Genomic DNA, 21,512 nt, shown 5'->3' with positions numbered 1-21,512 from the left:
TATGAGGAGATTGAGCTTTCTTTTTTACTTTATTTTGTGAATTTGGATTGCGCGTACGGACGGGTCTTTGTATAGATCCAATTTTTCGGCCCGGTTCTTGCTTCATGGCTTGATTCGATTCGGCTGGACCCGGACATACGTATCATTAGGGGCTTGCGCATACATATCATAACATACCCTGCCTTGCCTGTTTTGTTTTGTTTTGTTTATTCGATGAAATCCCCGCTACAGCCACCGGAACTTTTGCGTTTCATGCCTGTTGTTGGGGTCGGTATGGGATTGAAATATTTCTTTTTCTCTTTTTTCATTATTCAAGCCCGATTCTCATGCTCATGCTTTGATGCATCTCTTTGTACCTGGTTTCTTTTTGTTGATTGTAGCTGTGTATGTATATGTTATTTCTCTGCATAAGATCTGTGGACAAACAGTTTCACACCTTTCTGCATCATTTATTTACCTCCACGTGATAATATAGATATGCCTCGTTCAACGTATATGATCTGGAGCTGGCAGCTAGTACAGCGCTCTATATCGGCGACAGGCCCTATACCCTGTCTAAATAGTCTAAACAGTGGGCAAAGTACTAGTATCGATTAAGAATGTCAAACAAGTGTCATTATGTTAATGAGCCTCCGAATAGTCTAATGGTATTGGCCTTGATCATTCCGGGGGGGAAGAGCGAGGAGGTTTTGAAGAGACCCAATAGGACCGGTGCGTGCCTACCTTGTCTTTTCGCCTTTTTTGTTGCTTCCAGGTCACAGGGTCAAAACCGGGACACTACATTCTTTTAATTCTTCTGGTTCCTTCCCTTTTTGTTTTGTTTGTTGCCTTCGACCTAGTCCATCGTGCCTTCCAAATCCAATGTGTATACCTGTTTGCTGCCTACACCGCCATTCTTTCTGCCGGTCAAAGTGGGGCTACGCTCCATGGTCCAGGGCCCAGGTCCATGGATCGCTTCAAGTTAGGTTCTATCATCAAGGTGAATTGTCTCATTGAACTGTTTCTACTGGAGTGGGAACTTGAAAAGCAGGATAGCACCCTGGGTTGGATTGCCTCCAGTGAGTAACTAGCCGGAATATTCGACTTGAAGTTGTAATTTACAATAAAGATGATGCCTGCTAAACTATATAACCGCAACAAAAGGACAGTCAGATCATAATACTACATTATGGGAAACATCGCCATGCTGATGCCATGCCTCTATCAATCTCCCAGCATCTTCTTCGGACATAAGCTTCGGATCAACAAACACATCATACAGCCCCTCATGAGATCGTTTAGTCTCATCCGCCCTATATCGCACTTGCGTGAAAACATCGGAAACGTCCAGAGTACCCGATTGCTGAGAAATCAAAGTATCCAGCAACATGTGAAGGAAGACACCAAGTGCAGCATCATACTTCGTCGTGGTTTCAATGGACGTGAAAAACGACTCCATCCGTCTGAACTGCTCAAGGTAATCCGAAGACGAGGGCAGAAGATACGTTCCATCCAATTTCTGTATAGATGTAGAGCCAGAGACTCGGTTTGGCGACACGACTAGGATCGGCTCATCTGAGTCCTTATTTTCCGAGCTCGACGACGAAGGAGGTCTCTCGGTGATAATTTCTTCGAGTTTCGCATTCGCTTCATCGAATCCAACCTGTGCGTGGAGTTTGATATGTTGCTCAGTAAAATGGTAAAGTAACCGTCTCCAGACAAATTTCTCAATCTGGTACGGCTCAACGTGCTCTAAGAGTTCAGCAACGTGGACAATTGCTACAAATCCATCGATCGGGTACATCAAAAATGACGACTCTATCAGGACCGCACTTTTGGGCGAAAATATTAACCCCACGGCTTTCTGTAGTGACATTGTCTCGTCCATGGTGTAGGACATTGGTGTGCCGGCCGGAGTGAGGCCCGCGGCGATAGCTATTCCAGGTAGCTCGGTCAAGGCTCGAGCGCACCACTCGAGACTTTGGATAAGATCGTATGAATTTGGTTCATCGCTTGCGATTATATCTTCGATTGTTGAATAGAGTGAGGAAAGGAAGACAAGAAGGACGATTCGTTCATGGAACCGATTTCCAAAGGCTTTGAGTAGAGTGTTTGTCCATTGTTGTCGATTTACATTCTCGGCCAGTGAGACCAATGGTAACGCAGCGTCGATACGCTCGCCGTTTGGTAGCTCCTTTTCTTGAATCAAGAGCCACGCGCAGGCGTCGCAGGATGTCAGTGGTAAGATTATGTCTGTTTCCGGGTAGTTTCCAAGGACCATCGGGTATTTATGTTTGCCGTGACTGTGCTTTTTCGGGAAGTTGGGGGTTTCTTCTTCTCCTCGGTACTTCTGCAGTAGGAGTGTCTGAATGACATCTTCTTGTCCGCATACGTAGCAAGTACTGTAGTTTGCTTCTCTCAGGTACGAGCTGCCGTGGAATTGTCTTCTGCCTTTGAATTCATGGAGAAATAGAAGATCTTGCGCTGCTGATGTTATCTGTGCTCTGCCCCGCGACATATACGGAATATGTCTCTGATTGTTTGGACTATGCAAAGGACTCATCCTCTGGTCTCTAGCATGCCCTACTGGAGGGGATGTCATGGGCATCAGCATTGCAGGAGAACTCGTCCCACATTCCTTGTATGTATTCATGGTGGTAATCACATCGTCAAAAACCTGATACATCTTTGTCGACAGGTCTGACTCCGAGTTGAGTTGTTTTTCAAATGCGTGCCAATTTTTGGCGTGTTGGTCATGAAGGTTGAATTTCAGACCATTTATAGACTCCGATGATGTTCGGATATTCTGCCACATGAGCTCGGGCTGATCTGCGACAATACTTTTGCGAACAGCGTGTTCCAGGATGGATAGCAGATAAAATCTCGCTTTTCCGCCCGAATCCTCACGTCGCAGAAACATGAGACTTTGGGATTCTCTCGCAGTGCGAGCATTAGAGATCCACGATTTAACCTCTGTATCTCTTCCGCGAGTTTTCGCGGCCAGAATGATAACATCCAGAGCCGTGTAATCGGAAAGTAGGTCCATTTTATCCGCATCTGACATATTGTTATTGTAAATGCTGTTCATGTCGAATTTCCGTCCATCCGGAAGTAGCACTGTGTCTTGAGATAATTTGGTGGCAGCTGGTACCCTGACCCGTGCCAAATCTTTATAGTCGATTCTGACCAAGTCGGTCCATCGTGTCCACTTCCCAAAAGCTGCAAATCGCTTCTCTTTCGGCAGTAGCGTCGCGAAACAGCCTTTTGCCTGGAAGACATAAACCTTTTCACTTCTTACGTCGTGGAAAAGGAATATACAATGCGGAGCGACGGCGAAAACAGAGATACCCACGGAAACATTGCATGAAAATGGAGAATGTGTAGCAGACCCGAAAAGAACAATGACACAGGCTGTGCCATGGATACCAGCTCCCGGAAGCGCGTTGGCAAAACTGTGAACATGGGGCTCATCGATCATTCCATCCGTCATGAGGAACCAAAGATCCGAATTCTGAAGTTGAGATCTACACGCCTGATCTTCCAACAATACCGCAGGATTAGTTCCACCCCTCGATCGGAGATCTTGAATTCGATTCAGTTTGACAGGGGAGAAGGCGCAGTGAGACCAGGGCAATATAGCTGAGTTCGCTTCGAGACCTTGTCCGGTCAGAGTAGAACAAACTGCCCGGATCGCTTGTTTCTCTTGATGGAGAATATTCCCACTAGTACTGCCTGAAACATCCACTGCAAATGTCAGTGGTATTTCCTGCAGTGTGGGTGATGTAACTTTTTCGCCGGCTGGAATGGCAATCGGGGCTGAAGGTTTGGCTGGGACGGGTAAACTTGAAGGAGTCTTGCGGTTCCGTGAAGATGAACTTGAGGGCCGATTAAGAGTAGACCCAGATAGGCCTCTGATCGCAAGTTCGACAGGGAGCTCTGTGGAACTCCGTGGAGGCGTTTCATCGCCTTCCGATCCGGACGGTGTGAAGTGGGATAATGGAGATGGTTCGAGAAGGTTTCTTGATCGATCGCCGCGAATTCCTACAAACAAGTATCCAGATGATTAGTTGGACTTCAGATTTCGAAAGAAACTTGGAGGGTCATTACTGTCTCGTAAGCCCCTCAGGATATTATTGCTTTGGGCGCTTTTTCGTGGAATGGGGTTGTTAGGTGTTATTGGGAATTTCGGGGTCCCCATTTTGAAATGTTTTACAGAAAACAAAGTTTTAGATCAATGCAAAGAAGTGTTGTGATGAGTACAATCCTCGGTCTGGATTATGATATAGAAATATGAAAAACAGGCAGGGTGTTAACCAACCCCAGCTTCAAGCCCACCTCCCCGCTCATTATGCAAACACAGCCGGAGCGCCACACATTTTCAATTGGCTGATGATAATAGAAGCGTCACACGGAACCATTTCTGGGGGAGTAGCTCGACGACAAATAGCGCCAGGGAGGCACCGGGGGCGCAGCATTGCCCGGGCTCGCAGTTGGCGTTTTGTCTATGCGAAAGATAGAAAAGGGATAGCCGTGGTGAAATGCTGTGACAGATTGGTTTGTGTCTGCCTGTGGCTCTTCCTCTTTCATGGGGTCTTCACTTATGTCACTGTGTCGGTTACCTGCTGATAGACTCGATTCCGGACTTTCGTCCAGCCACATTGAGGAATGTTGCTTCGCGTAGCGCGGCTTGACCCTGGTTTTTGGCGGATTATACTGTGTCGCGATATGCGGATGCGATATATGAGGGACTTTCATTTGCCCCTGTGAAGCCTCGTTGCCTGAGATCAGTGGTAATTTCCTGATGCTCTTTGAAGTTGCTGGAATCTGATGAGGTGATAATCGGGATTGATTGTTCAACCCCGATGTCTTTGTCGATGGACGTGGTAGAAGTGTCCTTCAATGCATTGTTTGATGTTGTTGGAATGGTATCATTCTGCTTTCCTTCATCTGAAGGCAGAATCCATGAAGCATCCAGAGCTGAAGTCTGAGATCTTTCTTTGCGTCGACAAAAACCAGGCATTTTGGGGGCGAGAATTTGCGAGAGTATTTTCGAAATACGAGGTGCAGATCTTGAGGGTTTTGTATAATGTAATACCCAATGATAATCACAGGCTAAGATTGCTGCTTGTGGGAGCGGGGAAAGGAACTGTCAGACTGAAGAGAGGCTGACTGGCGCTTATGCATTGACCTTTCACATTTCGATGCAGCTGATAACCAACTGGGTTACCCAGGCTCCCCTGGGGCTTCTGGTAATAGCAACCATAGGTCCCTTCCGTGTCACCTTTATGATACGACGGGCTCTTATGAACCACAATGGCTTTGTATTCCAATCAACTCCAGATATGGATTCTATGTATCAAAATGGGCATGCTCCTGAGCTGTGAGTACTCTTTGATGCGTGTCTGGGAACACCTCTCAATCAATTTTCTAGTGATCATCTAGATGGCAGCACGACAGGCTCTGCTTTTCTATTCCTCAGGAAGCAGCTATCCGATACAACATGTGTCAAGCGTGCAATTTATACCCCCGATTCACGAGTGATACAAGAACTAAACTCCCAAAGGGAGATCGAGTCTTGCGTTAGTACCTACTAGTATCCTGAGGTTATTTCAAGTGCAGAAATTGACCTTGAATGTAGAATAGTACACATGCAAATAATTCAAGCGAGTTCTTGTAAGGGGTTGGAAATATCTATTCAGTCCGCGTCCAAGTCAGCGTTCATGAACTGACGAATGTAGCTTTATACACAAACACCTTGTCCATGATGGACAGGAACAGCCACCGAAAGACGCGCATCAGCTCCGTATCTCCGCCTCATGCTTTCAAACCCTCGTCGATAAATTGCAGATACCACTCAGTTTCGTCCTAGCCCTCTCACATCATTATCTCCCAAACGGACGAGGATCACGAAAAATCCAAATTCAAAAGACAGAAGCATTTGACTTTTGGTACATCCTCCCAATCCGAGTCCAAGTTGGAGCCAGTAGCTCGAGTAGTAGTTCCAAGGTCCCAGAAGAAGCACGAGACCCAACACAAATGAACCCATTCCACAAACTCGACCTACCCGACATAAAACTAAGCATCCACCGATCATGTATAGGAATATTTTCCCGCGTCCTGCCCGGCTCAAAACGCACAACATTCGTCGCATTCGACTTCATGCACGGCCGCTGGACAAAAGTCGCCCTAGAACCAAGCCAACGAATCGACCAAGTCATGAACCTAAAAAGAAATGCCCGAATGGGCTACGGCTTCGGTGCATTCAGTCATCTCGTTTACCTTACCAGCACGACGCGGTGGTGGACACATGCGTTAAACAGTGTAAACGAACAATTAGTCGAATACGAGGCCCGACTGCAGACTGAGCTAAGTGGCTCGCATATTACCCCGGAAACGGTTTTCGGCGGTATCAATCAGGCGCTGCATTCTATTGCGGCGCATTTACATCGGTATATTTCGGAGTTGAAGTCTTTGCAGGGGATTGTGGTGGATTTGGCTACGCATTTTGATGCGCTTTGTGCGGATGATGATGAGGATGAGGGGTTTAATACACTTCAGCAGGCTTCTAGGGGGGTTTAGTCAGGTTTCTTCGCAGGTTGAGGCTTTGCATGATTTTACGAGGGAGTTGGAGAAGAAGATTGAGAATAATCTTGCACTGGTTGGTTTCTTTTTTCTTTCTTTCTTTTGATGAGGGCTTGTTTCGTGCCATCTAACTTGCATATCTTAGCTCTTCAATCGCATACAAATCAACAGTAATAGACGACTTGTCGCAAATGGACAGGATATGCAGGCTATATTAAGTGCAATGCAGGAAGATACCATTGTCGGTCGTGAGATGGCCAAGGCTTCGCATGAGCTTGCTCAAGAGATGAAACGGGACAGTGTAGCTATGCGAACTGTGCGTACAAAGTGCTTTATGAAGACGTTTTTTTTTTACTAACGTGTGGCTTCTTTTTCAAGATCGCTGTCGTCACGATGTTTTTCCTCCCGGGGCAACATTTGCTGTGAGTTTCAACCATGAGCTTCGACTTTTCATCCCTAAAAATGCAGGGAGAATCACCAAACAATGCTAATACTATATAAATCTTGGAAATACAGGCTCTATTTTCCATGCCGTTTTTCAGTACCAATGAATGGCTAGCGGAAACGTCCCGGTTTTGGGTTTGGATTGCTCTTACACTGCCTTGTACAGCAGGGTGCTTTCTCTTTTACTATTCCGTGTCTCGTTCACGGAGGAAAGAGGATGAAGCAATAGAGCTGCAGACCCTTTCTAATTCATAGATTATATAATTGGGGAGAACTTTGAAGTCAGGAATTATTTTACTAGTACGGAGTAGTATCTTCGAAGATGTAACTTGAATCGTATTCCGTCGTCTTAATCTCATATAGTCGACCTGGTCACTCTATATCGTACCTACTTTGTACCTTTCTCTCGCGCATCTCTTAGGCCCTACCCGGATTGACTTGACTACTTAATCCAGGGGCATAAATACCCACTAAGTCTATCGTGAATGCTAATTTTCTTATGTTGAAAAATATTGTATTGGCATTAATCCATATGGGTACCATCGAACAGACAGTTCAAAACCAAAGGTTGATGGAATGAGTTCACAAAAGGAAAGATCATAGAAACAAAAGAGAATCATAACAATGGCGCTAAAACATAAAAAGATGCAGATCGAACGCCAGAAATGCCAGATGTTTATCACGAAAGAAATGTCCTCTTCAAAGGACGCCAAGGACTCCAAGCAAGACGACAACGAGAAGGAAGTAAAAGAACAAAACAGAACACATGGGCGGAGCAGGAATGTCTTTAAACTAAAGACCATCACCGCGAAGGAGTCGTCGCAGGATACCCTCACCAGGACCCGCAATTTGGCCCTCGATTTCAGACTGCGAGACGAAACAGAGAAGACCTTGTTCATCCATGCCCTTGTGCGGCGTAGACATGACGCTGCCAGACTTGGAGGGTGTTCGACGGACATCAGATCCACCACCGAGGGTACCACCACGACCACGACCCTGATAATCACCGACGAGACCCATAGTCTCTAGGTTGCTGAGGACGTCTTTAAACTCAGTAGAGGTGAGAGGATGAAGGATGTTGTCATTGCGACAAAGCGTACAGTATGTATCAAATGCTTGCTTCACAGTCGGGGCCCCGGATCGAGATTTGGACGGGGTGCTGGGGATATCGAATTCCCGGCGCTTGCGTTCAAGAGCGATCAAGGAGCAAATTGCAGCCTTCTGTTGTAGATTGAGACCTTTGAGTCTCTGGATAGTGCCCTGGCCGAATGCAGATGTGGTGATGCGGGCGACGTGGGCAATGCTGGCACGAGGTGCTGTCAGAGAGTTGTAGTTGGCCATGAGAGGGGGTCGGGGCGCGGGAGTAGGCTTGAGGCTTGTTGAGAGGTTCTTGTTCTCTGCAAGAACCGAGGCGTCGGCCGCGTCGGCCGCTTGTTTCTCTAGCTTTGAATGGGTTTCCTGCTCGATGGCATCGATTGCACGCTTGATAAGCTCGAACGCTTTTCGAAGATCTCCGGTTTGCGAGGCAACCTTCTTCGCGCAGAGCTGGATAGCTGCCGGCTGGAGAAAAGGGACAAATTTGGGATCCGACTCTCCTCCATCTGGGAGCAGGGATCGGAGCTTATTGGTGATAACATTCGCGATTGATGCTGCGTTGTATGGTAGAAAAGGTAGAAGATTGGGCTTCAAATTCTTTGCCTTGAGTTGTGGTAGGGACCTATCCGTCAAATCGAGGGCGTTGGCGATACCAATTAGAATCAGGCTCGACCTGGCATGCAATGACCATTCGAACAAAGATTGTAGTACGCCCGAGTCGCCGGTAAGGAGATGATCCATTTCGTCGAGAGAGACCAGATAGAGGCCTTCTACCTTGGATGGAAGGAACATGGCCTTCAGCCGATCACCCTCACTTTTTTTGAACATATCCGTTTGATCGCCGAAATCCTGGACGAGCCGGGTGTAGACATCGCGGGCGTTTCGCATACTCGCGCAATTCACGTGGGATACCTTGACGGACGACAGATCGATATCCTGGCAGACTTCACCAATCATGGCGCTCTTGCCCGTGCCTGGGGGCCCACTGACATACAGACAGTCACCCTTCTGGGACTTGATACAATCGCCGATGAACGTAGCAACTTTTTCTCGCTCGGCATCGCGTCCGACCAGTCGACCGGAATTGGCGCCACGGGCGAAGAGTTGGCGAGCTTGCGAGTAGACGGATTGAGCGATACTCGGGGTGGCGCTTGGACGGGGAGTCGGCGGGAGATCAGAGTGTCGCGGGGTCCTTGGGGTTGAAGATTTGGCTCCAACCTGTACCCGATGGCGAGGGGTGACGGGAGATTGTTGTAGAGCATCTCGGAAGCGGGACTTTTGAGGTGTTTTGAACTCGATCTCGATGGGTGCCGGTTTTTCATTCTCGATATCACTTTCAGTTTTGATCGTGTTGTCGATATCTTTCTTGATTTCTTTCTCTTCTCTAGGCTTCTCGTCGATGATTTTCTCCTCTGCAATTGACTGAGATTAGCTCCATCTGGTCTATTGGGATCTCCGGCGCACTCGGCTTACCCTCGACGAGCACGAGCTTTGAGGTACGGAAATGCGATTTGATCTGGGTTGGAGACGCACCCTGTACAGTCGGTATAGTTGGCTCCTCAGGGAGAGTATGTTTGGAAGAGAGTTTCGCTTTCGCTTTAGCCTTTACTCGAGGCTTCTCGGTAGGCTGTTTGACGTCTTCATTTTCCTGTTCTGGCGCCGGCGCTTGGTGGGCGAGTCTCGCACTCGATCGTGTCCGGGGAGAGATTTCGGGGGCAGCGCAGCGACATCACGGGAAGGTCGAGGGGCGATTGTGCGGCGCTTGCTGGCAGTGCGCACTGGCAGGCCTGGAAAAGAATCACAATCGAGTTAGTCCATGTGGAAGGTGTGAAGCAGGCGAGAGTATCAGTGGGAAGTCAACTGTCAACGCACCTTCGGTGTCGGCGGCACGAGAGCGCTTGCCCAGGATTGACGCTGTCATGGCTGAAGGAAGTAAGGAAAGGGCCAGGCAATAAACAAGACAAGACAAAAAAGAAAAAGCAGGAGCGAAGAGAGTCGATGTCCGTGCAATGCAATGCAAGTGTTAGCGTTAGTGAGTGGGCACACGAAGTGTCGCAGAACCACGCGAGTCTCGACGCGTCGACGCGTGGGAATCGCCCAACACGGTAAAAGTGGACTCCGGCAGACTGCAGTGACCAACAGCGTATTTATCCACGTGATTGATTACACATCAATGCACAAGGGGTCTATGTGGTCCGCCGCACCCCTGCGTCATGGCAGATCCTCGATCTACAAGTAGTCACTCTTGCTCCGTGCTCTCTGTAGTTCTTGGAAGTTCACTCACCCAAGTACTTTTGAAGATCCTCTTGCTTTTTTATTTTCTGCTTTTTGCAATTTCAAGCCCATTCCGATCTTGCATCTTGATGTCATCTCGCCCTCTCTACAGCTTTGTGGGGTCCTCATCGAGTTAAATCCTCAGTTTGCAGCTGTTTGCATCCCCTCAGCTTCCCCCACACTGAAGTTATCAGGTGAACCTGTGACATTTCGAGACTCCTGCACGCGCCTCTTACTCTACCTCTCACATCCTCTCCAACTCTTCTATTCCTTCCCTCTATCGATTCTTTTATACATCACGACCGCCCATCATGGAGAGCGACGTGGTGGCCCAGTTTTGTGATATCACCGGCTCGAACCCAGAGCTGGCGACACAGTACCTGCAGCTTACCGATTTCAACATCGAACAAGCCATGCAGCTCTACTTCGATAATGGAGGCGCCCCATTGACTGAAGAACCCCAGCAACCTCCCCGTCCTTCCAATTTTGAAGACGAATCAGGCGTGGTCCACATCGACTCCGACTCCGATGATGATAATCGTACCGAACGTCTAACACACCCCGCCGCTAGCGCAACATTCGAAGATGACGCCGCCATGGCTCGCCGACTACAAGAAGAAATGTACGGCGGTGGTGGTCCAGGTGGTGCCCAAGGTGCAGGAGGCGGCAATGGAGATTTTGATGATGAAGGTGTGCGAGCGCCCATGGCGCGTACGACGGAGACCTTGGTGGGGCCTGGGGCAGCCGATTTCGACGACGAGGATGACATGCATACCAATATTTTGAGCCAACTGCGGGCTCGCGGGCGAGGTGGTTGGTACTCCCCTGGGAACACCTAAAACCTCAACTTTGTTTTTATTGGCATGAAAACTAACGTTTGATCAACTTTCAGCAGGCCGGCCAGGTATCTTCAACCAAAGAAATACCGCCTCGATTTGGAACGGTGATTCTGAAGAAACCCATCAAGAGCGACTCTCCAGAGCCACCGGAGGTGCATCAGAGACCTCTTCGAAACAAAATAGGCTTGCAGAAATGTTCCGCCCTCCATTCGAGATCATGTCGAGGGTGCCTTGGGATGTCGCCCGAGATGATGGAAAAGCGCAGGAGAAATGGTTGCTCGTCAACATTCAAGACTCGTCTGTCTTTGATTGCCAAGTTCTCAACCGAGATCTGTGGAAGGACAAGACGGTCCAAGAAACTGTAATGGAACATTTCATTTTTCTTCAATTCTCCAAGGATGATCCCAAGGGTTCCGCCTACATTCAATATTACTTCCAAGCCAGCGACGTCTCCGATAACTACCCGCACATCGCCATCGTTGACCCTCGCACTGGCGAGCAGATGAAGATCTGGTCGGGTCCTCCAGTGATCAAACCTGCCGACTTTCTCATGCAACTGCATGAGTTCCTCGACCGATATAGCTTGAACCACAACGTCCGGAATCCCGTGGCCAAGAGGAAACAAGAGAAGGGGAAGACCGTGGACGCAATGACCGAAGAGGAAATGCTGGAAATGGCAATGAGGAACAGTCTTGGCGAGGGTGCAGCTTCTGGTCAGAAACAGGGAGATCCTGATGATTTGACTCGCAGTACCGACGATGTCAAAGGCAAGGGCCGAGCTACTGAAGAAGACGACATCATGGGTGGCACGCCCGAAGAGGAGGAGGAGGAGGAAGAAGAAGAGGAATCCCAGTCAAGTTCGGCATTTTCTTCCATTCCCAGCAATCAACCACACACCGAACCTGCCGCAGACCCGGCTACGACAACCCGTATCCAATTCCGCCATCCTGCCGGACGTGTTATTCGCCGATTTTCGCTCAGCGACCCCGTCCAGCGTATCTATGAATGGCTCAAGGCCGAGCCGCCTTTGGAAGACAAGGCCGGAGTGGAGTTTGACCTGAATGCTATGGGACGAAACTTAATAGATCACCTCTCGACAAGCATCGAGGAGGCAGGGCTGAAAAACGGCACGGTGAACATCGGGTACTAGGAGTAAGATGATATCAGTCATCTCATTTCTTTGGCTCTCCCTCTCTTTGCAGAGCAGCAGCCATATGCAAAGACCCAAATATACAGTATCCAGCAGCCATTCAGAGGGATGATGAATGGAGGAGAAGCGATGAGCTTTGAACGATGCAGTAACCTTACCCTAGAACCCCATTTCGCAGTCTCGGACCTAGATTTCCAATGAATCATGCAATAAATGTCGCGATCATGTTATAGTGCACTATTTTCAGAGCTGCGGTGTTTCCATTTCCATAAATCCTATTATATTTGTGGTTTCTATAGCGATCAATTCCATTGTTTACATCCCACCTGCTGTATACATCGGCCGATAAGACTGACCGCCCGGCAGAATCGGGCCCCGCGTAAGGAGATAAACAAGGCAAGGCTTCCCTCTCATCACCACTTTCACCTTCATTTCACATTCACGCTGCTGCATTAATTGGCAATTGGCACCATATATCTTGAATCACCTCTCGCGCGCTACCATGCTTTCTGGCTGATTTCTACTGATGCACGCACGAGCCCTATCTGTCTTCGGCTTGTCAACTTCTCTGGCCAACTTTGTTGACGCCCGCACTGTGGACTTCTCCCCGGTAAGTCGATCCCGACCCATTCCTGACCCCTGCGCAGTCCCTCCCCTCATAACCTTAGCTGTTCTGGCTGGCTAACTGTTGGGGTGAATGCAAGGTTTTTCCAGTCGTCAAAGACCATTCCATTTTCTTCCTCTCTCCCCCGCACTGAGACTTGTCTCCGTCCTGTCGATTCCGACCCCATCTAGCACGTCTCACCTCCGCTTCTTCCGTCACCTCCTGCAGCACACCTCAATCGCACAAGGAGAATACTTCGCCACCTATAAAGATCCGCAGAATCTCTTTTCTTCTTTTTCCGGACTGGATTCACTGAATCTATCCCTTGTCCATTGTTGGTCAGAGTATTCGGCGTTGTTGCGCAGTACTTCTCTTTTGGTATTTCTCATACCACAACAATATCGCAAAAATGCCTGGACCGATAGACCCAGAGTCTATCTACACCAAGCAATCATGTATTGGTAAGATGGTTCCTCCAGCCACAGGTCGAATGTGCATGATTACTGACATGTTTCAGGCGGTGGAAGTTTCGGCAGGGTGTACAAAGGGTAGGTCAAACCGCGTTGCCATTGCTTTGCTTTGGACATTAACTAATATTCTCTGTCTCTCATAGGGTTGATAGACGTACCGGAGAATCCGTTGCGATCAAGATTATCGATGTCGAAAACGCCGAGGATGAGGTAGATGACATCATCCAGGAGATCGCGATCTTGTCTGAACTCAAGTCTCCATATGTGACAAAGTATCATGGCTCATATTTGAAAGGATCCAATCTGTGGATCATAATGGAGTTTTGCTCGGGTGGGAGTTGCCATGGACTACTTCGTCCTGGCGTGATCCATGAAGAGTACATTGCGATTATTTTGCGAGAACTTCTGCATGGCTTGGACTATCTCCATAGTGACCATAAACTGCACCGGGATATCAAAGGTGAGCTAGCCATTGTTCAACGAGACCAAAATTGAGTTGAGCGGCAAACTAACTAACCGTCTGCCAGCTGCGAACATTCTGTTGAGTGCCAGTGGCCAGGTCAAGTTGGCTGATTTTGGCGTTTCGGGTCAGTTGTCGGCAACAATGACGAAGAAGAATACTTTCGTTGGAACGCCTTTTTGGATGGCCCCGGAAGTCATTAAACAATCAGGATATGACTATAAAGCAGACATTTGGTCTCTGGGTATCACGGCTATTGAGTTGGCATGTGGAGATCCGCCCTACGCAGATATTCATCCCATGAAAGTTCTGTTTCTAATTCCCAAGAACCCACCCCCAGGCCTGAATGGCAACTTTAGCAGGCCATTCAAACAATTTGTCGAAATGTGTCTGAAGCGGGATCCCAGGGAGCGGCCGTCTGCCAAAGAGATGCTTGAACATCCATTCATTAAGAAGGCTAAGCGAACGACATACTTGACTGAGTTGATCGAGCGCGCTGAGCGTTGGCAGGCCACGCACCGGGGAGATGACGATGATGATGAATATGACGAGACCGAGGAGCCCGCGGTGGATCCTCCTGAAAACCATGAGGATCTTTGGGACTTTGGAACCGTTAGACCCGCTGGTCGAGCTAACGGGCCTGCACTGCAGCCAATGAAGGACTCTGATACGAACTCTCGTGGTCAAGAAACGGAAGAGTGGGATTTGCAAGACGATATAAAACAACCTGTGGCACCGCCTATGTCGAGGACACAACAGCCACAGCCGCAGTCAAACGGCACACCCTCTGCTTCCAATCGGGCAATCCATCCTCCCCCCCGATCCCTTTTCACGCTCTTCTACGACCACTCTACCGCCTCTTCCTCTATCACCATCAAAGCCAGCCGCTCAACCAATTCCCTCGGCCGCTCACCACGCCCGTCAAATTTCAACACCCAATACACCACAAAAGAAATCACCTACGAGGCACAATGACCGCTACGCAAAGGCAGCCGTAGACTTCGCCAATAATGGCGCCGGATCATCACCGAAGCCGGCCCCTACCGAGCTCCCCGACGTCAACACGGCTCAACCCACCAACAACTTACCCAGCGAGCAGCCACGAACTCCTGGACATGTCTCTCGAAAATTGCCCCCATCCCAACGCCCTCTTCCAGACCTTAATGTCAACGTTAACGCCACACCTCCTCGTCCAACCCAGCATACTGCCCTACAACATCAACCCCCCGCATCCCCAACAACAAGCGCAGCCCCAAGCCCAGGCCTAAAATCCAAACTCGCAGCAGGCCGTCAAGACCCCCGCCTACGAAACAGCAGCCGTCCTCAAACTCCAACCCGAGCTTCAGCTTCAGCTTCCAATCCCCAACCAACCCCCACCGACCCCTCAACCCGCAACCTCCAACCGAGCCGCCAAACTCCCGCAGAAATAGAACGCGCCACAGCCTACGGCTCAGTTCTCCTCCCAGCTCTGCGCACAGCAATGAATAGGCGAGGCAGACATCTTGCCCGGCACGACCCGGCGCGGAATTACGGACAGGGCCAGCGAGACCCGAGCCGGGAAGAAGATCAGGATTGGGAGCGGAGGGTCCAAATTCATAATGAGATGGAGGGACTCACTAATGAAATATCTGGCCTTATGACTAGACTTCATCAGTTGGATATGACTGATCCTGTTCCTATGGGTGGAGGGGTTGATGCTGTTTTGGACGTTTTTCTGGAGGAGATTCTTGTTAGGGTTCAGCCTGGTCGTCGTTGAGAATAGAGGGACGGTTTAAGTCTGGTAGCGAAAACGATGGAGATGGATATGAGATTGGAGTTGGAGTTGGAGTTAGAGATGAAGATGGAGGTACTGTGCCGATATAGGGTAGTACCCTCTCGTCTGGCTCATGATTATTACTGACTATTACTGGCATGCGATGTATCTACTGAAATTCAAATTAGCCTTCTCATCCTGGTCTGGTACCCGGATCGCTGGCAAATTATGTTCTTTGACTTCTATTTTTGTTTCCAACCTTCTTCCTTCTAATTTATTCCGTGCTTCGTATTACTAGTATACCAAGATCGAAAATACTCGGTGACGACTCGGAATCGAAGATACAAAAAGATATTTGTTAGACCCTTGCCATTTTCACTAGACAAATATGTACAATATCATTTATGCCAATAGCTTGGGCCAGCAAGAGAAGGGGAGTTATTGGGTTAGGGTATAAACAGAAGAAACTAAGAATACATCACTTCGTGAGGCGGGGGCGCACTATGAACAAGACAAAACAAAAAGAATCACGGGAAACTAGGGGCCTTGTTTTAATTTCAACCATTTGGCCTGAACAACCAATCCGTTTCCGGCGTCGGGATGAGATAATTCGTAATATTGAACTCATTCGTATTGACGGGAGCATGTCCATCAACGACCGGGGTCGTACTTGTCAAGCCATGAATGGACATGGGATTTTGTATAGGCTCGGTCATATCCAGCTGCTGTACAGCTGCAGCCGCTGGATCTGGGGCTCGTGTAGGTGGAACGCGAGGGACGTTGAAAAATCCGAATACATCCAGGTATTCCAATTCATTCGGTGCGAGGTTTCGCGGAGCCAGGCCTGAGGTAGATGAGCGTGTTGGATCGTTGCCACCGACACTTGCCGTGGAGGGCGATTCGCGGGGTTGGCGGGAGATTAAGAAGTCCAGGTCGAATGCGCAGCGACGCATGTCGGCTAGGATCTTTACTGTTGAGGGTGTGGATCTTTCGGCGTCGAGGGCGGCGGATTGTTGGTACTCGCCGTATTCATCTAGGACGCGTTGGAGAATGTTGCTGTAGCGTTCGGCTACTTTCCAGTGCTGGCCCATGTGGGCTAGTGTGTCGACGAAGAATATTATGTCTGCGCTGACTGTGTGGGCGATTGTGGAGCCATGGACGAGGAGGAGGCGGGCTGAGACCCAGAGGGTGAAGGCGAAGGGGGGTCCTAGTTTGTCAAGGAGGTTGTTTTCGACGACGAAGCGGGTTACCGAGAGGATGTTGTCGACTGCGAGGAGGCATCGCTGGCTGGCGCTGTATGATGGGGTGAAGATTGGAGATCTAGTTGTTGGGTATGCGGCGGATGAGTGTAGGCGGATTACGGCACTGGGAATTGTTAGTATGAAGCCAAGGCAGAATTTTTTATATATCATAGGGTTCTCTAATGAGACTCACGTTTGGTAGGTTGCATGAAGTTGGACCCAATCACTGTGTAAAGTCCGACCTTGCTTTGACCCGCTGAAGAGCCGGGAGGAGTTCTCATATGCATACTCGGCGGGTAGATTGAATTCCCAGGAGGTGAGTTCACTGTCGAGCTTTCGATAGGTTGCCTGCCATTCTTCGACATCGGCTAGAGACCCGATATCCACGGGCCTTTTTAAGAAGACATGAACACGGGAAAGAATGCCCAAGATCTCGACATATAAACCGAACGATCCCACATTATCCGCATGACTGAGATAGTCGGTTCGGTCACTAGAGCAGTGGAAGCGCCTTGTCTCTACCGGCTGATTCTTCATAAAGAACTCATCTTTACAAGGGAGTTTGCGGTCGATGTCTTTGTCGTCCAAAGCGAAATTAAACGCCGTCGCGATTGTAGAGTATCGGTCCAAAAGATATACCATCCAAAACAAGCGGCGTCTACTCTCGTCTTCGATCCATGAATCTGGCTCGGACAAGGTAACAGCGCGTAGAGTATAAATCGATGGATATACAGGCGCGATGAGAGAGGACTTTGATTCAACTGCCAGTCCGAGTTGGACTACAGACCTTGTGATCAAAGCAAGTAGCTTCCATCCAGGAGGGCCATTGGATGAGCCGACCAGATCCAACGCTAAGATGACCAGCGCTTGGAGAGCCTTGACGGACGAATTTTCTAGTCCATAAAGCAGGACTTTTTGCTTCGAGGAGTCGTGGTAGCGCTTTCGGTTTTGTTCATTCAATCTGGCGTCTGTTGAAAACCGGAGGGTTGTCGCCACAATAGAGTACAAGACCATGCGATCATCTTCTTCAAGCGGGGATGGACCAAAGAAGGTGTCCAGCGTTGATCGTCGATGGAGAATGGGGCACCAGGAATTAATATGGTCAAAGTAAAGATCCACCAATGCGTAGAGCAGATCATATGGAGGGAGATCAAGATCAGGATCCGCGAGAGACTGTTCTTGATTGGCGAAAAGACTGACCGGGACTTCCAAAGATGATTCGTTCCCAGTGTAGTCGTTGCTATGCGCATTGGGTGCTGGTGGTAATGCATTCATCGCCGACGCTGACCCACCATTATGTATACTGTTGGACACCAGGTTCTTAACCGATGAATCCGAAGGTGTCGTGATGGATACCTCGGCATGGCGAGATGGTAGCGCTACCGACGAATTAGGATCGTTGAAATAGAGGGCGCCTCGAGGGCTTGGGCCGTGCACTGCTGAGGGCTCTGATGGAGAGCTGTATGCAATAGATCCAGCATGCGGCATATCATGACGCATAGTGGTTTGATTCTGCAGAATATGCATCTCGATAAGGCGAGCTTGAGACTGAATGATATCTTCCAGTCGATCTAGCGACAGGCGTGGTTAGACCTCGGCAGAATGGAGAGATGGCTGGGTACTTACCAAGACGCTGCTCCAATTCCTTGCCATAGCCAGCTCTCAGGCCTGGCTTCTTGCGCTCTTTGTACTGGCAGAGATGACCATTGCGAGTGCACCAGCCACAACTCGGCTGTACTCGATCTGTTTGATTCAATAGGCCAGTCAGATTCCGTTGCGCGTCGCAGACCGACATTGACGTTGTTTGGCACCACTTACCGCATTTGACTTTTCTTTGCTTGCAGAGTTCACACCTTGAGGGAGTTAGCTCATATGGTCAAATAATCAGCATTCGTCGGGGTGTTCGCAAGTGCGGCACCGTCGACTCGGACACGTACGAGACGGTGAGGGGACGCTTCCGTTTCAGCGCTCGCGAGCCACTGGAGCCATTGAGGGTGAGAGCATCGTTATCGGAGTCGATACCAGAAGAGTACTCAGCGGGGCTCTGATCTCTCTCGGGATCCCCGAGGTTCAAGTTGTGACCGGGGGGGCAGAGAGTGGGCGGAAGCATCGTTCGGCATTTTGCTATAGCGAGATAGGCCGGACCTGCAGACGAAGCTAGCGGGGGTCACACCATGACGCGGGTCTAGCTTGAATCGCGGTAAGATGAGCGGGTTGATACCGAGAGAATCGCAGATAGTCCGAGAAGATCCAGGCAAGTCAGGGCCGAGGAAGCAGAAAGAGGAGGAGAGAAGTTTGGGGGGAAAGTCACTGGACTGCGGCCTGAGGCAGAAACCGGGGCACCCCGCAATCTCCACGTGAAAACAGGCACGCGCAGCAAGAATACACTCACGCTGTGATAATAGTAGATTTTCGTACTATAATAAAGTTTGAATTACTGGCTGTCACCACTGGCATATTTGACTCAATATTTACGTATTTCAATGAAGGTGTAGTAGTGGTAAAACTTGAAATTGAACATACACTACATAGGTATCTATATATCCAGGGCTCTTGATTTGCAGCCCAAGTTATTTCGTGATTTAAGTCAAAATAGTACTAGTATTTCCAACCGGGCTGATGCTAATAATATTTCGCTGCTACTCATCGGAGAATACTACCACCAGCCATTTATACCATACAGAATACTGCTATGGCCTTGCGGTCTGCTGTGGCTGTCCTGGACTTGGCGTTCGCCCCTCGGGTCAGCAAGCACCGAAGCCCTCGGTCCCCTCACAACTTTGCCCGCTTGAAAAAGTGTTGCTCCCCCACGTTTTCTCGGAGTTTCTCCTTTTTCTTTTTCATCTCTGTTTCTCTATTTTAATTGGAAATTCTGCATTGAACTCTCTTTCTCGTGCCTTTTCCCATTCTTCCACACGCCATCATGGGTTGTACCGAGTTTCCCCGCATCAAGGAGATCCGCACCTTCATCATCGATGGTGTCGGCTCCGGCGGTGATTACCACAATGTAAGGAATACCCAGGAGAAAAGAGCATTGGCGAAGAATGAAAGAAACCATCTGAGCAAACACTAACTTCCTCATCAGGTCAAAGGTGGCCACTGGCTCATCGACAGCAACATCTCCACTCCTATGACCAAGTGGGCGGAGTACCGCGGCTCGCGCACTTCCTGGGGAATCAATGTCTTGGGCTCTTTCTGCGTTGAGATCGAGGCCACAGATGGCACTAAGGGTTTCGCCACCGGTTTCGGTGGCCCCCCTGCTTGCTGGCTTACTCACCAGCACTTTGAGCGCTTCCTTATCGGCGCAGGTATGAGATTTTCTCGACGCTTTCGTGTGCATTGACCTTGCTAACATGCTGGATTAATTTTGATTAGACCCCCCGTGACACAAACAACCTTTTCGAGAAGATGTACAAGGCCTCCATGTTCTATGGCCGCAAGGGTCTGCCTGTGGCCGTGATCTCAGTCATTGACCTGGCCCTGTGGGATCTGCAGGGAAAGATCCGCAATGAGCCCGTCTATAAGCTCATTGGTGGTGCGACTCGCGAGCGTCTTGATTTCTACTGCACCGGACCCCAGCCTGCGTCTGCCAAGTCTGCTGGCTTTATTGGTGCCAAGGTGGCTCTTCCCCACGGTCCCGATGAGGGCACCGATGGTCTGCTCAAGAACGTTGAGTATCTTCGTCTGCAGCGGGCTAGCGTTGGCCCCGATTTCCCTCTGCGTGTTGACTGCTATATGTCTCTCACCGTCCCCTATACTATTGAGCTGGTCAAGCGCACTGAGCAGTTGGGTCTGAACATTGACTGGTGGGAAGAGTGCCTGACTCCCGATGACTTCGATGGTCACGCTCTGCTGAAGCGTGCTCACCCTACTGTTAAGTTCACCACTGGCGAGCACGAGTTCTCTCGCTATGGTTTCCGCAAGCTGGTTGAAGGCCGTAACCTGGATATCATCCAGCCTGATGTTATGTGGCTTGGTGGCTTGACTGAGCTTCTGAAGGTCTCTGCTCTCGCCGCTGCCTACGATATTCCCGTCGTTCCCCATGCCTCCGGACCCTACTCCTACCACTTCGTCGTCTCCCAGTCCAACAGCCCCTTCCAAGAATACCTGGCCAACTCTCCTGATGGCAAGTCCGTCCTGCCCGTCTTCGGTAACCTCTTCACCAATGAGCCCATCCCTGTCAACGGATACCTTGATGTTTCGATTCTGGATAAGCCTGGATTTGGCCTTGAGCTTAACCCTGCGGCTCCTCTCATCTCAGGAGCCTCCCTGCTGAACCCCGCGCCTCAGAAGGCTCTGCGGGCTCCGGATAACGAGCAGGCGACAAACGGCGCTTCCGCTTAAGTGCGGCCATCTTGACGACATTTTGCCACTTTCAAATAATTCCCATGTTTATCTGCCTTTGATGAATCGTTCTATCACGATGTCCATGTACATAAATAGCATTACCCATTCAATCCAATAGACCGAAACGTTCCGGATACAAAACAACAACCACCTAGTAGGGTAATGTTTCCTTTCCAAGCAGGGGCTTGTTCAAGCCCTTAGCAGTAAAAATACTACCTTCCACGGCTGAAACCCTGCGACGGTGTCATTCAATTCCACAAATCACAGGGAATTC

The 21,512-nt window shown here is 49.4% G+C and overlaps 8 protein-coding genes across 8 annotated transcripts; 4 read left to right on the top strand and 4 right to left on the bottom strand.

The window, feature by feature from the left end:
• Window positions 1–1,153: 1,153 nt before the first annotated feature.
• Window positions 1,154–3,469, bottom strand: N7509_007630 (uncharacterized protein; the record flags this gene model as incomplete). Its single annotated transcript, XM_056632267.1, has 1 exon — window positions 1,154–3,469. The coding sequence occupies one exon, from the start codon at window positions 3,467–3,469 to the stop codon at window positions 1,154–1,156; it is 2,316 nt and encodes a 771-aa protein (XP_056487818.1).
• A 1,125-nt stretch (window positions 3,470–4,594) lies between these two features.
• Window positions 4,595–4,999, bottom strand: N7509_007629 (uncharacterized protein; the record flags this gene model as incomplete). Its single annotated transcript, XM_056632266.1, has 2 exons — window positions 4,595–4,672; window positions 4,694–4,999. 2 exons carry the CDS (start codon window positions 4,997–4,999, stop codon window positions 4,595–4,597), a joined length of 384 nt encoding a protein of 127 aa, XP_056487817.1.
• Window positions 5,000–6,015: 1,016 nt separating this feature from the next.
• Window positions 6,016–6,558, top strand: N7509_007628 (uncharacterized protein; the record flags this gene model as incomplete). The annotated part of the gene is made up of 1 exon (XM_056632265.1): window positions 6,016–6,558. The coding sequence occupies one exon, from the start codon at window positions 6,016–6,018 to the stop codon at window positions 6,556–6,558; it is 543 nt and encodes a 180-aa protein (XP_056487816.1).
• A 1,239-nt stretch (window positions 6,559–7,797) lies between these two features.
• Window positions 7,798–10,021, bottom strand: N7509_007627 (AAA family ATPase CDC6; the record flags this gene model as incomplete). Its single annotated transcript, XM_056632264.1, has 4 exons — window positions 7,798–9,512; window positions 9,574–9,727; window positions 9,787–9,887; window positions 9,973–10,021. 4 exons carry the CDS (start codon window positions 10,019–10,021, stop codon window positions 7,798–7,800), a joined length of 2,019 nt encoding a protein of 672 aa, XP_056487815.1.
• Window positions 10,022–10,685: 664 nt separating this feature from the next.
• On the top strand, window positions 10,686–12,363 carry N7509_007626 (DNA-protein crosslink repair co-factor UBX5; the record flags this gene model as incomplete). The annotated part of the gene is made up of 2 exons (XM_056632263.1): window positions 10,686–11,187; window positions 11,267–12,363. The coding sequence occupies 2 exons, from the start codon at window positions 10,686–10,688 to the stop codon at window positions 12,361–12,363; spliced, it is 1,599 nt and encodes a 532-aa protein (XP_056487814.1).
• A 1,013-nt stretch (window positions 12,364–13,376) lies between these two features.
• N7509_007625 (putative Ste20-like serine/threonine protein kinase) lies at window positions 13,377–15,653 on the top strand (the record flags this gene model as incomplete). The annotated part of the gene is made up of 5 exons (XM_056632262.1): window positions 13,377–13,428; window positions 13,485–13,515; window positions 13,581–13,897; window positions 13,965–14,640; window positions 14,669–15,653. The coding sequence occupies 5 exons, from the start codon at window positions 13,377–13,379 to the stop codon at window positions 15,651–15,653; spliced, it is 2,061 nt and encodes a 686-aa protein (XP_056487813.1).
• A 554-nt stretch (window positions 15,654–16,207) lies between these two features.
• On the bottom strand, window positions 16,208–19,001 carry N7509_007624 (putative C6 transcription factor; the record flags this gene model as incomplete). Its single annotated transcript, XM_056632261.1, has 5 exons — window positions 16,208–17,015; window positions 17,085–18,462; window positions 18,518–18,634; window positions 18,710–18,744; window positions 18,829–19,001. The coding sequence occupies 5 exons, from the start codon at window positions 18,999–19,001 to the stop codon at window positions 16,208–16,210; spliced, it is 2,511 nt and encodes an 836-aa protein (XP_056487812.1).
• Window positions 19,002–19,814: 813 nt separating this feature from the next.
• On the top strand, window positions 19,815–21,235 carry N7509_007623 (L-rhamnonate dehydratase; the record flags this gene model as incomplete). Its single annotated transcript, XM_056632260.1, has 3 exons — window positions 19,815–19,898; window positions 19,977–20,225; window positions 20,267–21,235. The coding sequence occupies 3 exons, from the start codon at window positions 19,815–19,817 to the stop codon at window positions 21,233–21,235; spliced, it is 1,302 nt and encodes a 433-aa protein (XP_056487811.1).
• Between the last annotated feature and the right edge of the window lie 277 nt (window positions 21,236–21,512).

Source organism: Penicillium cosmopolitanum (assembly GCF_028827165.1).
Source record: "Penicillium cosmopolitanum strain IBT 29677 chromosome Unknown utg000008l:1.0-4398992.0:1.0-4402845.0, whole genome shotgun sequence".
Classification (NCBI taxonomy): domain Eukaryota; kingdom Fungi; phylum Ascomycota; class Eurotiomycetes; order Eurotiales; family Aspergillaceae; genus Penicillium; species Penicillium cosmopolitanum.
This window is presented reverse-complemented; position numbering and strand designations above follow the sequence as displayed.